Source organism: Balaenoptera physalus, assembly GCF_965194825.1.
Source record: "Balaenoptera physalus genome assembly, chromosome: 16".
NCBI classification, from domain to species: Eukaryota; Metazoa; Chordata; class Mammalia; order Artiodactyla; family Balaenopteridae; genus Balaenoptera; species Balaenoptera physalus.
Window position 1 is genome coordinate 84,617,563 of NC_138898.1, and position 15,744 is coordinate 84,633,306.

The 15,744-nt window shown below is 61.0% G+C and overlaps 1 protein-coding gene across 4 annotated transcripts in view; it reads right to left on the minus strand.

Moving 5' to 3' along the window:
- Positions 1-2,898: 2,898 nt before the first annotated feature.
- The window catches only part of CUX1 (cut like homeobox 1), a 371,169-nt gene continuing 358,323 nt past the window's right edge, over positions 2,899-15,744 (minus strand). For all 4 annotated transcript variants that reach the window (XM_082431223.1, XM_082431222.1, XM_082431221.1 and 1 more), the window contains exons 15-23: positions 11,788-11,915; positions 10,980-11,046; positions 10,150-10,262; positions 7,584-7,700; positions 5,976-6,059; positions 5,322-5,378; positions 4,856-4,936; positions 4,034-4,098; positions 2,899-3,806 (exon numbers count right to left, since the gene is read on the minus strand). In XM_082431223.1, coding sequence (XP_082287349.1) covers positions 3,737-3,806; positions 4,034-4,098; positions 4,856-4,936; positions 5,322-5,378; positions 5,976-6,059; positions 7,584-7,700; positions 10,150-10,262; positions 10,980-11,046; positions 11,788-11,915 — 782 coding nt within the window. In that variant the 3' untranslated portion in view covers positions 2,899-3,736. The remainder of the gene's footprint in view (positions 3,807-4,033; positions 4,099-4,855; positions 4,937-5,321; positions 5,379-5,975; positions 6,060-7,583; positions 7,701-10,149; positions 10,263-10,979; positions 11,047-11,787; positions 11,916-15,744) is intronic.

Genomic DNA, 15,744 nt, shown 5'->3' on the forward strand with positions numbered 1-15,744 from the left:
TCCCCCTCCTACCCTCTGCCCGTGCGGCGCGCGCCTTCCCGGCCCCGCCCCCGCCTCGGGCTCGGCCCCCTCGCCCCTCGCAGGTTCCGCCCCCGCCGCGCCCCCCGCCCTCCGCACGAGCCTGTTCGGCGCCCGCCGCTGCTGCTCGCTGCCTCCGGGTGGCGGCGGTGGCGGCGGCTGGGCTGCCGAGCTTTGGGGCCCAGAGGGGTTAGGAGCTGGCTTGCAGCCGCTGCATTTGGGGCGAGAGTCCGCGGCTGCTGGGTCTCGCGGAGCAGGCTCCAAGCCAGGCTCCGGAATCCCCGCCGTGCAGAGGCGTCCCCCGGAGCCGGGGGTGGTGGCCCCGGGAGCGTGGCGGGTGGAGGCCGGGCGGGTGGCCTGAGTAGTAGGGTAGTGGGGTGTGTGGGGCGTGGGCGCCCGACGGGGGCCCCGGACCCTCCGGCGTGGGGACAGTGGGCGTCTCGAGAAAGCCCAGATGTCGCAACGGGAGAAATCAACGTCTGGTTCCCATAAATCCCAAGGGCGAGCGCCACGCCCCCTCCCCCCAGCGCTCCGGTGCAGGAAATAGCCCCGGGGCTACAGGGCAGGGAAGACCCGAGAACGGGTCCCACCTCCCCACCTTCACAGTGATGGGGACACTGACGCCACCCGGGGAGGTCTTCAGAAGTCACACAGGGCTGATGTGGGGGAGGGGAACACAGCCCTGTCTTCCTCACCCCTGCTTGGTTCTGCAGCCCCAAAACCCGGGGCATAGGTTAGGGCAGATCCCAGTCTGGCTGAAAGAACAAAGACTGCTGCTGGCCTTTGCGAAAGCTTGTGGACTAACCTCTGGGGAGCTGGGGGCCTCCGGGAGGCTTCCCAGAAGAGATGGAGGGGCTCCAGCAGGCCTGGAAGGTGCCCAAGAGGAGCAGAAGGGCATCAGTGTGAGCAGAAGTGTGGAAGGGCTGCTCAGAGATGAGACCTATTGCTTGCTCCTTGGGGGGTGCCGGGCTCCTCCCCTCCTCTCCATTCTTGCCCCTGCCCCAGGCCCTCAGCTCCCACAGGCAGTTAGATCTGCGTCTCCCTGCCTTTGCTAAGCTCTCTGCAACCCCACCTCTGGCTGTTCTGTGATCTACCATGGTCTCCCTGCTAGCTGGGAGTGCCTCCATATGTTGCCCTCCCCCACCCATAATGACCCCTGACCTTTGTGACCTCTGACCTTTGTAGAGAGCTCTTTAACCTTTCCCAAAGCCATTTCGCATCTCTAATTTCCCAGGAAGCAGGACAGGCAAAGAAGGTTTTTTTCCCAGTCTTGTGGATGGAAAGGGTGGGGCCTAGAGAGGAGCGGTGGGTTGGTGAAGGTGGAGACTGCCCCGGAGTCCTCACCTCCTGCCCGCCAGCCCTGGGCTGCCCTCCACAGGGGCTCTAAAGCAAGGCAGGCCTGGTCTGAGGCCCCGGTACCCGGCCCCTACCCTTCCACACACAGACCGGCTGCTCTCTCGCCAGGACCTGGCCAGCAAACCCTTAATGAAAGCTTAGGCGCGGACCAAACACCGTTTGGAGCTGCACAGAGGCCTGGACATCTGGCTGGGAACCTGACCTATGAAGGGGGCTGGGAGGCGTGTGGGAGTGTATGGGTGGGTGCGTGACCGCCTGCAGGGTGGGAGAGAGGGAGGGAGGCTCCACACTGCACGGCCTGGCTGTGGACCCCACCCTCATGGGAGATGGGAGAGCCTGGCCCCCCGGTGGACTAACCTGGTTCCAAGTAGTGGGCTGAGCTCCAGTGGTGGGCTGTCATTGGCCAGGGAGGGTCGTGGGGTGTGGAGCCCTGGGCAGGACAAGAGCGCTGATCGCCAGGGAGGAGGAAGTGAGGGGGACTCTGACCTACGAGGAGGAACTGGTGGGAGAAGTGGAAGTGGCTGCGGTGGGGAAAGGGGGGGGGAGTGATTAGCCAAGAGTAGCTCTGTCATGGGGACAGGAGTGAGGGTCAGGGAGGAGAGGTCTTTCTGGGGTCCCCGAGGGCAGGAGGCTCTGTGGCCTTAGAGGACGTTCTGATGGGACAGATGACGAGGGATGCTGGGGTGGGACCCCAAAGGGGGCCCCTGGAGGCACAAACTCTAGAGCATTCAGGGCTAAAACTCAGACAGGGATAGCATGGGGGACTCTGGCCTGGTGGACTGCAGGGTGGGAGCTGGGTGTGGAGCCAGTCTCATGGGCCACCTGGCCAGTGGGATAACGCCAAACACCACAGACCAAGAGGAAGCCCTCTGTCTGGGTGGGAGGGGACCCACACCAGTGGGGCTGGGCTGGAGGCCAGGTGGCCTAGAACCTGTGACTCAGGGGTGTCCCCATGCAAGCCTGGCACAGGGGGCTTGGTGGGCATGGGCTCTGCAGTGCGTGGCAGGCAGGGCCCAAGGGAAAGGGACAGAGTACACGGCTCCAGGGTACACAGAAAAGGAAGCAGGTGTTCCCCAGGAGTTGATGTCACACATCCAACCACACCCTGATGGGCAGTTCTTAAAAAAGGAATGGATTTCTCTTTTTGATTGGGTTGTCTGCTCAAGAGAACTCAGACAAGGAATTCCCTGGCGGTCCAGTGGTTGCAGCTCCGCGCTTCCACTGCAGGGGGCACGGGTTTGATCCCTGGTTGGGGAACTAAGATCCCACATGCCGCGCAGTGTGGCCAAAAGAAAAAAAAAGAGAACTCAGACACTGTGGGTTTGGGTTTCCGCAAAGCTCTGGACCCGCTCAGGGAATTCCTGGGGATGAGAAAAGGGGGAGAGGCCTCCCACGTGTGGGGGACCGTGCCCCATGCCAGCAGAGCAGCTGTGAGGTCTAGCCATAGCTCCCGGGGGTGTCGCTGCGGGAACCCGCCCACCAGCCTCCTGTACCCTCAGAGTCACAGAGGGCAGGACGCCGGTGTGGCTGCAACAATGTGTTTATTCAAAATGTGCAAAGCTGAACATGCAAGTGCAAATCTAAGTTAGGAAGATCTGCCAGTGGCCCCAGGGTGGCCATGCTAGGATGGCCCACAGCCAGTCCTCCTTGGCCAAGAAGCACTTGGGCCCCTCAGCCCAGTCCTTGGGGCTGAAGAGCCTGGGGCGTGGGTGCTCCTCCTCACCTAAAAGCCAGAACATCTTGCTAAAGAAGAAAGCAAAAACCATAGTGGGTCTAAGGGGCTGGGAGGGGGTAAGAGAAACTATCCTGCCCTCAGGGGCGCCCTCTCTTCTTGGGGTGGGGTGGGGCCATGATAAAGGAAGGTGGCGGGGCTGGACTCAAAGCCTCCTGGCCTGCAAGGAAGGGCTTCCATGCCTTGGTGGGATGGTGATGGATCGTAGGGGAGCCCAAGGGGATCCCGGGGCCTGGCACAGAGAGGCCCAGGGGATCCCAACTGGATAAACCACAGCCAGAATCAGTGGGAACGCAGTATCGTGGCTGGGAGGTCTCTGCCACCAGGGCTGGTGGGCAGGCTGCGGGTGAGACCCAGGCTGGGTCACCAGCCTGAGATGGGCCTGAAGGGGTCCCTTTGGCTCAGTCTGGCTTAGCCTTGGGAGCTTTCTGGATTTAGGGAGCCGGATGTGGCTGAGACCATCTTTTAAGGGAGTCCAAGGAGACCTGGGGGCCTCTGGCACTGTTGGCTGGAGGGCAAGGGCAGTCTACGCTGGGGATTCTCCAGGGAAGCCTAAGTCATTAGAAGCAGCTGAACAAGCAGGGGTGGGGAGTGCAGCCACCACTGTCGTGTCGGGGAAGCCCCGGGACATCACTGCCACAGGTCACCGGCTGCCGCCCCGTTGTCATTCTCGTGGAACTTGTGCAGGTGATCGGCGAACCTGTGGGTCACAGAAACCTTTGCTGAGGCCGAGTGTGAAAAAGAGAGAAATGTAGGGGGTGGCGGGGGCCATGGAGATCTCCGAGGGGCGTGCACCTTGTGCTGGCGTGGGGGCCGGGGACAGTGGGCTTGGCAGGGGCCGTGGGGTGGACCAGATGGGGGCAGTGATGGGGGAAGGCAGGGAACATAAGAACGCGGTGGTGCTGGGGGCCGAGGGTGGGTCCTCACTTCTTGGCGCAGAAGGTGGCACAGTCCCGCTCCACGCTCTCGCTCCATGCCAGCTTGTAGAGCACCTGCCCAGGGAGAGACACGGTGAGCTGCCTGGGCTGCTCACGGCCACTCCTGCAGTCCACCTACGGCCCCTGGGCTTGGCTTCCTGACACGTGAAGTTTCTCGTGGCCCAGGCTCCAGGATGGGTGGGCCTTAGAAATGCTCTCGGGCCCGCCAGTTTCACAGATGGTCAGACAGGCCTGGGGATGCAGCTGCCATCCCTAACGTTGCTGGGTGTGCCACTGGCAGGGCCAGGACCTCCTGGGCCCTGGGGTCAGAGTTGAAGCCCAGGCTAGCCATGTAGGGGCCATCTTGACTGCCCTCGCTGGGGGTGGGGACCCCTGAGGCTGGAGCCTTCCATAGGCACGCCCTACCCCCACCTCTCCCCACACGTGGTGGACACACAGGCATCACTAGGCCCCTGCATGTGCTGTGTTCACTAACTGGAATGCCCCTCTGTGCCCGAGGACATTCAGCTCAAGATGTCCCTTCTCTGTGCAGCCCACCTGGCTGTCCCTCAGTAGAGTCAATTAGACCTGTTTTCCCACCTGTCAGCCTCCCACAGCGGCCCTTCCCTCTACCAAGCCCCTCTGGGACTGGGCCCTGGGTGGAGTCAGCCGGGCTGCCGCCCCAGCCAAACAGCCTGATGGGTGGGCTTGTGGTCCCCAGGGTGGGATGAGGCCCCTGATGGGGAGAGAAATAGCCAAGAGCAGACGCTGTGCCTGGGGGTAGACGGGGGGAGCGTGGTGAACGCATCCCTGGCCACGCCTGGACACTCACCAGGAAGACCAAGCAGTGCAGGAATAGTGTGTAGAAGAAGCCGATGGTGCGGGCCATCTTGTTGGAGAGAACCAGCCGCCCCTGGGGAACGAGCGAGGCGTGAGTAGGGACGGGGCAGGCCTCACCCACCCCTGCAGGGCTCACCCATCCCAGGCCAGCAAGGGGAGGGAAGGGCAGGCAGCTGGCCTTTCACTCCAGTGTTTAGGCTGGGAACTTGGGCCACAGGACTTCTAGGGAATGGCGCCCCCTGCGGCACAGTTCCAGAACCTACCATGAATTATGCTGCTGCCCCGGAGTGGGAGGGACCCTGTTTCGGGTCGCATAGCTACTCTTGATGGAGCCTGTGAGGGGCAGCGGGGTCCCTGGGGCTTTCCAGACTGGGCTAGAGGGCAGGTGACAAGGTGCCCAGAGCCAGAGGCCCAGGCCTGACACGGCGGGGGCACGGGGGGAGGCGGGGCGTACTCACCATGCTGAGCGTGGCCTTGTCCCAGGGGCTTAGGCTCAGGTATTTCCGCTGCCGCTCCTGAAGGAGGAGGAGGGATGAGGAGAGGACCCCAAAGGGTCCCCAGTGCTCCAGCTCACTGCAGAGAGGGACCCTGCCCTGCTGTCCCCGCAGAATCCCGGGGGCCTGCCAGGGGCTCCCTGGCGCCCAGCCCCACTCAGGGTGACATCCTAGGCTCCCCCAACCTCTGTGTGAGCAGGGCCAGTGACGGGAGCTGCTGCCCCCTCTGCGGTGGCCGATTCTGCCTACAGCAGGAAGGTCTTCAGGGCAGGGGGAGGGGGAGTTACAAGCTCCCCGCCCCCCCACCGTTAAGTCACCTGACACTGGGAGCTCTTTGCTTGTCTGCCTGCCCCCCAGAGTGTGCACCCAGGGCTAAGCCGGTCGCTGTCACACACCCTCCCATAGCCCTCAGCATCAGCAGGTGTTCCTGGCACTCTGGGCCCACGCCGGGTGGACCCCGGGCCTTCATGGTACCCTAGCGAGCCTGGGGGCTGCCCTGATGGTCTGGTGTGTCAGGGTGCAGTGTGGGGGACTGCAGGGTGAGACCAGGGCTGGCGGGGGGGTGGGTCTGGAGGGAGGCTGAGGCCAGGTGAGCTGGTGGCGGCCGGGTCCACGCACCCGCTTGCTGAAGGAGGAGAAGGGGTCCAGGCGCTCCTCGTACTGGGTCGAGTACCGCAGCTCTGTGTCGTCGCTGCCGCTGCCCTGTGAACAAAGGAGGAGAGACCCGTCACAGTCAAGGGACCCATCAGGAAGGCCAGGGCCGAGGACTGCAGACCGACAGCATCATAGGGAACCCCAGTTTCCTCCTTAGCATGGTGGAGGCGGGGAGAAGGCCCCGGGTGACAGTGTGACATGCATGGTGCCACGTGTCCAGGGGCACTGCCCGGGGTCAGAGGTCTCCGCCTGGGGTCAGGGCCACGGTGCCTCAGGGCAGGTAGGGGAATTAAGGCCCAGAGGGGGGCTGGAATGTATAAGATGGACAGGGCAGGGCGCCGTGCAGGGAGGTGGGTTTGGAGGGGCTTCGCTGGGAGTGTGCAGGGTGGCTGTGGAGCACAGGCCAGCACCTGGGAGACGAGGGACCCCCAGCCCCGCAGTGGGCCACCCACGGTGTAGTTTGCACGGAGTCTGGGCGCCCTCTGGTGGCCTGAGAACAGCTCCAACCGGTGGTTTGGGGGCCGGTGGCTGAGAGTCTTGTCCCAGGGAGGCCCCGAACCAGCGTGTCACTGCTCCCCATCCTTCTACTGCCCATCCTGTCTCCCCACAGTCTCAGAAGGGTTTTCTTGCACAAGGTGGTCCCCTGTGAGGCCCGAGGGCTGAGAGAAGCCAGGGAGGGCCCTCCTGGCTCAGAACAGGGTGGGTAGCTTTCTGTTGCATTCTCTTGATAGGTTTCTGGAATGTTGGACCAAATTCTGTTTTTTTGTTTTTTCTGTTTTTTAATATAAGTTTAAAACATAAGAATTCCCCCAGTGCAGGGACTTCCCTGGTGGCGCAGTGGTTAAGAACCCGCCTGCCAATGCAGGGGACACGGGTTCGAGCCCTGGTCCGGGAAGATCCCACATGCCGCGAAGCAACTAAGCCCGTGCGCCACAACTACTGAGCCTGTGCTCTAGAGCCCGTGAGCCACAACTACTGAAGCCCGCACACCTACAGCCTGTGCTCCGCAACAAGAGAAGCCACCGCAATGAATGAGAAGCCTGTGCACCACAACGAAGAGTAGTCCCCACTCGCTGCAACTAGAGAAAGCCTGTGCGCAGCAGCGAAGACCCAACGCAGCCAAAAATAAATAAATTAATTTATTAAAAAAAAAAAATTCCCCAGGCCTGTCCTGTATGTTCAACATCCCTGGGGTTAAATTCCCACATCCTGGGGTCAACCAGTGGGTCACCCCCATTTCACAGAGGAGTCACTGTGACTCCTGTGGGCCTGAGTCCTGTGGACCCCTGTGGGCCTGAGTCCTGTGAACCCCTGCCTCTTGCTGGACCTCACCACCTCCTGGCTGGTTCTGATGAACGAACGTCCATAAGGGCTCCACTGCGGAAGGCTCTCCCCAGCCTAGGGAGGACAGCTGGCAGGCACAGGGGGTGGGGGGTCGGATGCCCTCTGAGGGCGCCCAGGCCCAGTGCTGCCTAGCAGGTCACTGTCCCCAACCCTCCCGCCCGGATATGCCCGGACCACCTCTCTCCCTTGCCTGGTACACCTGGGGCTGAACTTGTGGAGGGCACTTACCCGGCCAGGGTAGCTCTGCAGGAACTTGATCTTCTCGAAGAGCTTGATGTTGTCCGCGCGCAGGCTGTCCAACTCGCTCTGCAGGGCTTGGATGGTGTGCTGCGCCAGGCGGTTCTCCTGGGGGCAGGCAGGTGGGTGGGTGGGCAGGTGGGCAGGGCCAGCAGTGGAAGGCGTGTGGCGAGAGGCCTCTGTGCTGGCACAGGTCCTGCTCTGTCTACCTGGAGCCCCTGCTTGGCCTGGGGCCGTGTCCTTGACCTGCCAGCCTCTGCTCAAAGCTGCCTGCTCTGGGAAGACCCCGCACCAGGCAGAAGTCACAGCTCTTGGATCACTTTCTTCATGTTGTTTGTTTATGGTATTATCAGCTTAAAAATTATTATCGAGATATAATTCATATAACATAAACATCACCATTTTAATGTGTACAATTCAGTTTTTTTTTTTTTTTTGGTATATTCACAGTGTTATGTAACCATCCCCACTATTTAATTCCAGAATATCTCTATCACCCCAATAAGAAACCCCACACCTGTCATCAATCACTCCCCATCCCCCGGCAACCACTAATCTACTTCCTGTCCCTATGGATTTGCCTATTCTGGACATTTTGTATAAACGGAACCATACAATACGTGATTTTAATGTTTGCCAATCTAGGAGCAAAGTGAAATGTGAACTCATTTTCCAACTTATTAAAATGCTTAAATAGGTGTTTTCTTCACACTGCGAAAAATTCAAAAGGACAAGAAAAGCCCATGGTAGTGTGGCAGTTCCTCAAAAAATCAAAAATAAAATTACCATATGATCCAGCAATTCCACTCTGGGCATACACCCCAAAGAACTGAAAGCAGGGACTTTTAGATAATTTGCCTGCCCATGTTCATAGCAGCATTATTCACAATAGCTAAAAAGGTGGGAGCAATCCAAGTGTCCATGGAAAGATGAAAGGATAAACAAAATGTGGTCCATCAATACAATGGAATATTATTCAGCCTGAAAAAGGAAGGAAGTTCTGACACTTGCTATGACATGGGTGACCCTGGAGGACACTATGCTGAGTGAAATAAGCTAGTCACAAAAAGACAAATGTTCGATGATTCCACCTATATGAGATGCCTAGAATAGTCAAATTCATAGAGTCAGGGTAGAATGGTGGTTACAGGAGGACAGGGGGATGGAAATGGGGAGTGAGTGTTTAATGGGTACAGAGTTTCAGTTTCGGATGATGAAGAAGTTCTGGGAATGGATGGTGGTGATGGTTGCCTAACAATGTGAATGTACTTAATGCCACTGAGCTGTACACTTAAAAATGGTTAAGATGGTAAACTTTAAGTCATGTGTCCTTTACCATGACTTAATACAAGTACATGGTAAAAAGTCTAGATTTTTAAAGCAAAAGGTAGACTATTATAAATACTCTTTCCTCCCTATTTGATCTAATTTGAAGACCTTCTTTTAAGGGCTGTCTAGCCTTCCACAGTGACTGTCCCCTGTCCCCCAGGGGCGTGTGGGTATACCCTGTCCACTGTCCGTGCAGGCAGCTGTGAGGGGAGCAGTCCTGACGGTCCTTCATTTGAAGCCTCTTGCTCCAGAGCCCACATCACAGAGGGTCCCACTAGATCTGGTCCACCCTTGTCACTGGACCAGCACTGGGCCTGGCCCGCAGTGGGTGTTCAGCGAATGTCTCCCTCCCCAGGACCTCAGCCTGGAAACCCCATGGGGGAAGCTGTGGGTGTGGAGAGCAACAGTCTAGACATTCCACCATCCACTCAAGCCGTGACTCTTTGAGAAGACGGAAATCTTCTTGGCTCCTCTTTCTACTGGGAGAGTGATCGGGGGACCTGGGCTGGCTCTGTGGGATGCAGGGGGTGGTGGTGGTGGTGGGGGTGGTGGTCTGCAGAGTCCCTAAGGCGGCACTGCGTGTGAAAGACCCACGTGCAGTCAGACGGTCACCTTTGCAGACTAGACTGCCCCTTTCCCTATGGGGCTCCTCCAGGAGGGCCACCAGCTGGGTGCTTAGCAGCCAGCAAGCTCTCTCAGACCCCACAGAGCTCCTGGCCATCTGTACGCTGTTCCTCTTCATAGGGTTAAAAGACTCTCTTCCCTGGGACCTGCCCCTGCTAACTCCCACCTGATTGAGATGTTTCTTCCTGGACGATGGTGACCACCCCCAAATCGTCTTCCCGGGCCAGGCTTCTGTCCTGAACTGGCTGCCTGAGTGACCTTCTTACCATCCATCCTGGCAGTGTTGGTCCCCTGCTTAAACCCTTCGGTGGCGTCCCAGCCTGGCACTAGGGACCTTGCCTGGCGACTCTCTGTTTTGTCCCTGCACTCCCTTCCGGCTCCTTGGCCCCATGTTTCCACTCACTCCTTTACCTTGAGTGTCTGAATCTTCTTTCAAAGCCCAGTGTGGCATCACCTCCTCTAGGAAGCCCTCCCTGATTGCACAGAACAAATCTAATCCCACTGAGGTTTATGGTCTGTGACACATCTTTCTCCCCCAAGCCTGTGTGTCCTCTACGGTGTCCTCAGGTCCAAGGAGTGTAGGGGAGAGAAGGATGTGACTCACAGCCTCCAGCTCCTGGTTCCGGGCCCGGAAGCGCTCCCTCTGGCTGGAGATGATGGAGAGCAGCGAGTCCACCTGGCCCTCAGGGAGGGTGCTGCTGGCTGGTGCTGAGGGTCCTAGGAGGGAGGGGACAGTGGCTTGGAGTAGCGGGAGGCACAGCCCAGCAGTGGGCCCTCAGGTCACCAGCCCCGAGGGAGCTCTGGCCAAGTGCCATGGGGTGGAAGCCACAAGGTGCTGAGAGGTCGGGGAAGGGGGAGAGGGGCCAGGGGAGCAGCAAGCGGTGGGGCATGAGAATAGGGGGCCTCGGGAGGGGAGGGTCCCTGAGGTGGGCCCCTCCTGCCTGCACTGTCCGAGGGCCAGGCCCCAGAGACCCTCCCCTTGTTCTATACTTGGATCTGAGACCCTTACATCTGTCAGACTGGGCCCCCACTTCCTGGGGAAAGCAAAGGGACACTGAGGGGACTGGGTATCCCCTACCACCGCCACCGTGTCCTGGCCCAGCAGCCCCGGGTTCTGGCCTCGACACCCAAGGAGGCACCTCCCCTCCAGCCCTCTGGCTGCATCTCAGGGCTGAGGCCTCCGCAGGGAGCCAACGCCCACCAGCCTTCGACGGCTTCTGGCGGGGCCGAGGGGGTCAGGGTCCCATGGTGGGGGGGTGAGGCCTAGAAGGGCAAGTGGGGGGCTCACCCCCTCTTTTGGGTTTCTGCTGCATTGCTGGAGTCGAGGCCTGACCTTCTTTGAGGGCGGAGAGCGCTCTTTAGGGCCCAGGGCCCAGGCCGTACCACCTCTTTCCCCTTCCCGCCCTGCCCATCACTGCCTAGGCCCCTCCTCACCATAGAACAGGGCGGTGGCCTCCTTGATGGGCTCGGGGATCTTCTCCAGGCCGAGCTCGGCTGCGCCCTACAGGTGAGAGGAAGAGGTCAGGGAGGCGCCTCCACACTGGGCATTGAGCACAGCCTTCCAGGGGGCCAAGCAAATAGGGGGCAAGGAGCAGGTGGGGCCGTCTGGTGGCAGGGGTTGGGCACAGCGGTGGTAGGTCCTAAGAGGATGCCTCGTGTGGGCCACCGAAGATAAAGCTGGGCCCCAGGTTCACCCCAAGGCCAGAGCTCAGCGGTGGGGTTCACACCGGGCCGTTTGGCCCTGACGGGCATCAGAGGCCGGGCGAACCGGGCCCTGCCAGCCAGCCTGCTGTGTGGCCCTGGGCCAGCCCAGCTTCTCTCCCTGAGCCCCATTTCTTCATCTGTAAAATGAGGTGAGTGATGTGATGACCTCTAAGGGTCCTTAGGGCTCCAGCCTTCCCTGATCTCGGGGCCTCAGGTCCTCTAGCTGTGAGATGGGTGGATAATCCCGGCCTTGCTTCTGCCCAGAGCTCCCAGGGCAGAGGTCCAAGCCAGTGCCCGGACGCAGGGGGCTTTGTGCCCTTTGCCCTGTGGCTGGGCATCCCGAATGGGGCCTTTGTGGTGAAGTGAGCAGACAAAACCCAGAGGCTGTAGCTGACAGCCCCTGTGGGGCTTGGGGCGGGGCAGGTGGACACCAGCTGCCTGAGGAACGGGCTGGCTTACTTGGAAAGCCGGTATTTAGTGAGGCTGAGAGAGCCCTGGGCAGGTGGTGCGGGGGCAGGGTCGGGGCGGGGGGGCTCACCTCGGCGTCCGGCCGCTGGATGGGCTGGATGGTGCTGAGGTCCTGCTCCAAGCGGGCGATCAGGTCCCTCTGCTCGGCTGCTGTGGCCGTGACCTCAGTGATGTGGACCTGCAGCTCTGCACAGCGCCCTGTGCCAAAGGAAGACATGGCCTTCAGAGGCAGCCTGGTGGGACCCGCGGTGCTCTCCCCGCTCTGTGCCTCCCAACCCACGGCCTGTGCCCCTGCGCGAGGGACCAGCATTAGCCCAGCCGGCAGGGGTGGGGTACTCCTGGCATGAGCTGCTCATGGAATTCGCTGAGTAGGGGAAGGGGCCCATGTCAAAGATTTAGGAGCAATGGGCAGCCCCCTCCGCGGCTCCGCTGTGACCAGCCCCTCTCCCTCCCCAGGCCTCACTGCTTCCGTCAAGCAGGGCAAGGAAGCTGAACCCAGTGAGCCCCAAGTTTCTTCCAGGGCTGATGCCCTGGGATAATGACCAGAGAGGGCCGCGGGGGGTAGGACTGGGGAGAAAGGTAAGGGAGGCGCAGTGCGAGGTGCAGAGGGGGGCAGGCCGGCCTCCCTCAGACCGAGCAGGGGCTGGGGGAGTGAGGGGTCCCACTGACACCAGACTTGCTCGGCCCCTCCGCCGACAGGCTTCAGCGCAGCGTTAGGGATGAGGCAGCTCCCCCAGGACTCCCCTGGCCCAGAGCCCCGTCCCTCTCTCCCAGCCCGGTGCCAGGTGTTGTCTTTACAACAAAGCAAATCCAAAATAATTCTGTGTGGGGACTTTCCTGCCTTTGTGGAGGGGGGAGAGGTTGCTGAGTCTCCCAGCACAGTCCCCGTGGGCGCCTTCAGCTGCCGTCGGCAGGGAGGACAGCAGTGGCCTGGCAGCTGGGCAGACCCGAGTTTGAGGTCTGGCCCTACTTCTGGTTCGCTGTGTGACTCTGGGCAGCGACTTGCCCTGTCTGGGCCTCATTTATAAAATGGCGACAGTAAACCCCGCTCAGAGCCGCAGAGAGGGTAGCCGAGGCCTGAGGCCTGAGGCCTGGAGTGCTGTGCTTTCGGGTAGACTGTGTGGCCACCAGGGGGCACTGTTGCCTCAGAAATGCCCCAAGGCCTCAGGCTGTGGGCAGTGCCAGGAGAATGGCCCCCGGCCCTCCTGGGCAGACTCAACCCTCACCGCGCGGCCTGCTCACCAGCCAGCCTCACCCCCACCTGCTCCATCTCCTGGGTGTCTGCTGCACACCCAGCTCTTTACACACCTCACGACGGTCCCATCAGTCAGCTAAGATGATTTCCATTTTACACATGGAGGAACCGAGGCCTCCCGGCCTGGGACCGTCCAGACCCCAGGGTGTGCACCGCCGACTATGTCTAAGCCCTCCCCACATCAGGGTCGCCACTGCTTCAGGCTCTGAGTGGATTTCCTCCGGCTCTTTCTGTACCTGGCGGGTAGGTGGTGTCGGCCGAAGTGAGGGGTCCAAGGTGGGGTTGGGGAAAGAGGCTGGACCTGAGGGCAGGGCTAGGGTATGGAGGGAGGACCGTGGGTGGCAGGGTTGGTGTCTGGCCTTCAGCCTGCAGGCCCTGGGTGGCCTACAGGAGCTTTAAGCAGACCCCAGAGGGGAGAGGCCCAGAGAGGCCCCCCAAGTGTCATCACCCGCCGGCCTGGGCAACGGGGCCTTGGTGAGCATCACACACGCATAGGAGGAAGGTGGACGGGAGTCATGGTGAGGTGTATGTAGGGAGAGGGCATCATTATTAATTTTAAAAAATTAAAAAAAAAATTTTTTTTTTTCCCACCATGCCACGCAGCATGTGGGATCTTAGTTCCCTGACCAGGGATCGAACCCACGCCCCCTGCAGTGGAAGCATGGAGTCCTAACCACTGGACCGCCGGGGAAGTCCTGAGGGCATCACTGTTAGAGGTGAAGGGCCTGGACTGCGGGAGGCGACAGGTTCAGTTCTGGGCGCTGGGCGTCCATAGGGACAGCCACACACAGGAGCGCGTCCAAAAATGGCTCTGGGTGGACAGACCCCCTGGGGATGAGCGGAGGGTGTGGAGCCCAGAGAGGGCTCAGGTGGGCAGCCTCCCACCTTGAGGGGTGAGGGCCCCGGGGACAGAAGACACAGGGTGCAGGTCGGGGAGCCCGTGGAGAGGCGGCCTACTGCTCAGTCCCGGGAGCTGTGTACGCAGCGTGGTTCCGAGGGGGCCCAAGCATGGCACAAAAGTTAGACAAAATGTCAGTGAGATGATTCCTTGGCAGGCCCCTGCGTAAGGAGCGGCCTGCAGCTCCAGGAGCCGTCCATGGGCGGGGGCGGGGGGGGGGGGAGACGAGGGGACATCCAGGCCGGGTTCCCTGCGCGTCTGTGCCTGTGTCTGGTGCTGGGGGGGTGGGTACCCAGGTCCCTGCCCGTGCACACGTGACGCTCGGTGCGCGTGTGAGGGCCCTGCCAGCAAGCCCTCTGCGCTAGGTTGCCCCAGCCAGTGGGTGCCAGGCCACTCCGTTAAGCTGCTCTGGAGGGCCTGCCTCAGCCGCTGCTGTAGATGCTCCCAGACACCGGGTGAGCCGCTGAGGGGACCTCTGGGGGTGCACGGCTGAGTGCTGGCTGCTCCCCAGGAGGTGGCTCTGGGTGAAGCTGAGGGCTGGCTGGCGTGCCCTCGCGGCGGGCGTGGAGGGAGCTGCCCGTGGGGCACCGGGCAAAGGCGGGGCAGCGGAGGTGATGGGGCAAGGCTGCGGGAAGGCCCTGGGTGGGACCCGCCACCCCTCACTTCCTTCCGTCTCCTCTGCTGGGGGCGGGAACACGCAGACCGAGATTTGGGATCACATCTCTGGGTGGCCACTTGGTGTCAGGGGAGGGTCCTGAGCTGGAGTCTGGCCGACCTGGGCTTGAATTCTGGCCCTGGGGCAAGGCAGTAGAAGGCCCTGGAAAGAGTCGTGACCCCCATTGTTGCGGAGAACCCAGGAGGGTAGGCCCGTGCTTGGAAGTGGCCGCCCAGATGGGGAAGGGGCGAGCCGCTGGGTGGTTGGGCTATGGCAAGTCCGAAGCGCTAGTGGAACGGCTAAGGGGACGTGTATGGTGGGGAGCGGGACCCACAGGCTGCAGATGCAGGCTGCGGAGACCTCCGGGTCCTGGGGTGACTGAGCGCCCAGCAGCGGACATGGATGCCCAGAGCGTGCTGGGTGAGAATGGCCAGAACTTCTGGGGAAGCTGACCTTTTCAGGAGTGTCCCGGAAGACACCCGGAGAAGAGGTAGCAGGAAGCAGGGGGGAGATCAGGAGGAAGCGTGTTAAGACACCAAGTTGAATAGGGACCGTCAGTGAGTAAGGAGGGGTCACCGGGGTCTCAAGAAAGGCTGGAGCGTTCGGGCAAGGTAGTGGCGGAGGGCGGCGAGCAGCAGGGGTGCAGAGGTGGGGACAAGCCCGCTCTGGACGGACGCCAGATGCGGGGCGGCATGCTCAAGAGAGGGGTTTTTCAGGAGGATGCTGCAGGAGGGAGTATCTGCAACCCGGGGCAAAGCCTGTGCAGAGGGAGAGGCTGCGTCTTGGAGGGAGAGGGGCAACAGAGGGATGAGCGCGGGGCTTGGGGCTGGGGTGGGGTGGTGGAGAGAGACCCCTCGCCTCTGAAAGGTGGCCCATGTCAGGTGGGTCCGAGACAGCCCCCCTCCCCTTATGAAGGTTTATGGGACCTCGTCCTTCTGGGAGAAGCCGGGAAGGGCTTTCTAGGGGGTGCATTTCAATTTCACAGAGGGGAGAAAGAAAGCAAAGCGACATCAAGGTCAAGACTTAAGGAGACAAGACTATGACTGCGGGTCAAGGCCTGATTTCTGACTGCAGGTCCATCAAATGCGGAAACGCATCCCAATCGCGATCGGGTGGTGTCACACCCAGGGCTTTCCCGAACGCGGGGCACCCCTTTATTAAATCAGCCACCTGCGAGCCAGGCGAGAGCCCTGGAGGGGCCCAACGTGCACTGTTGCCT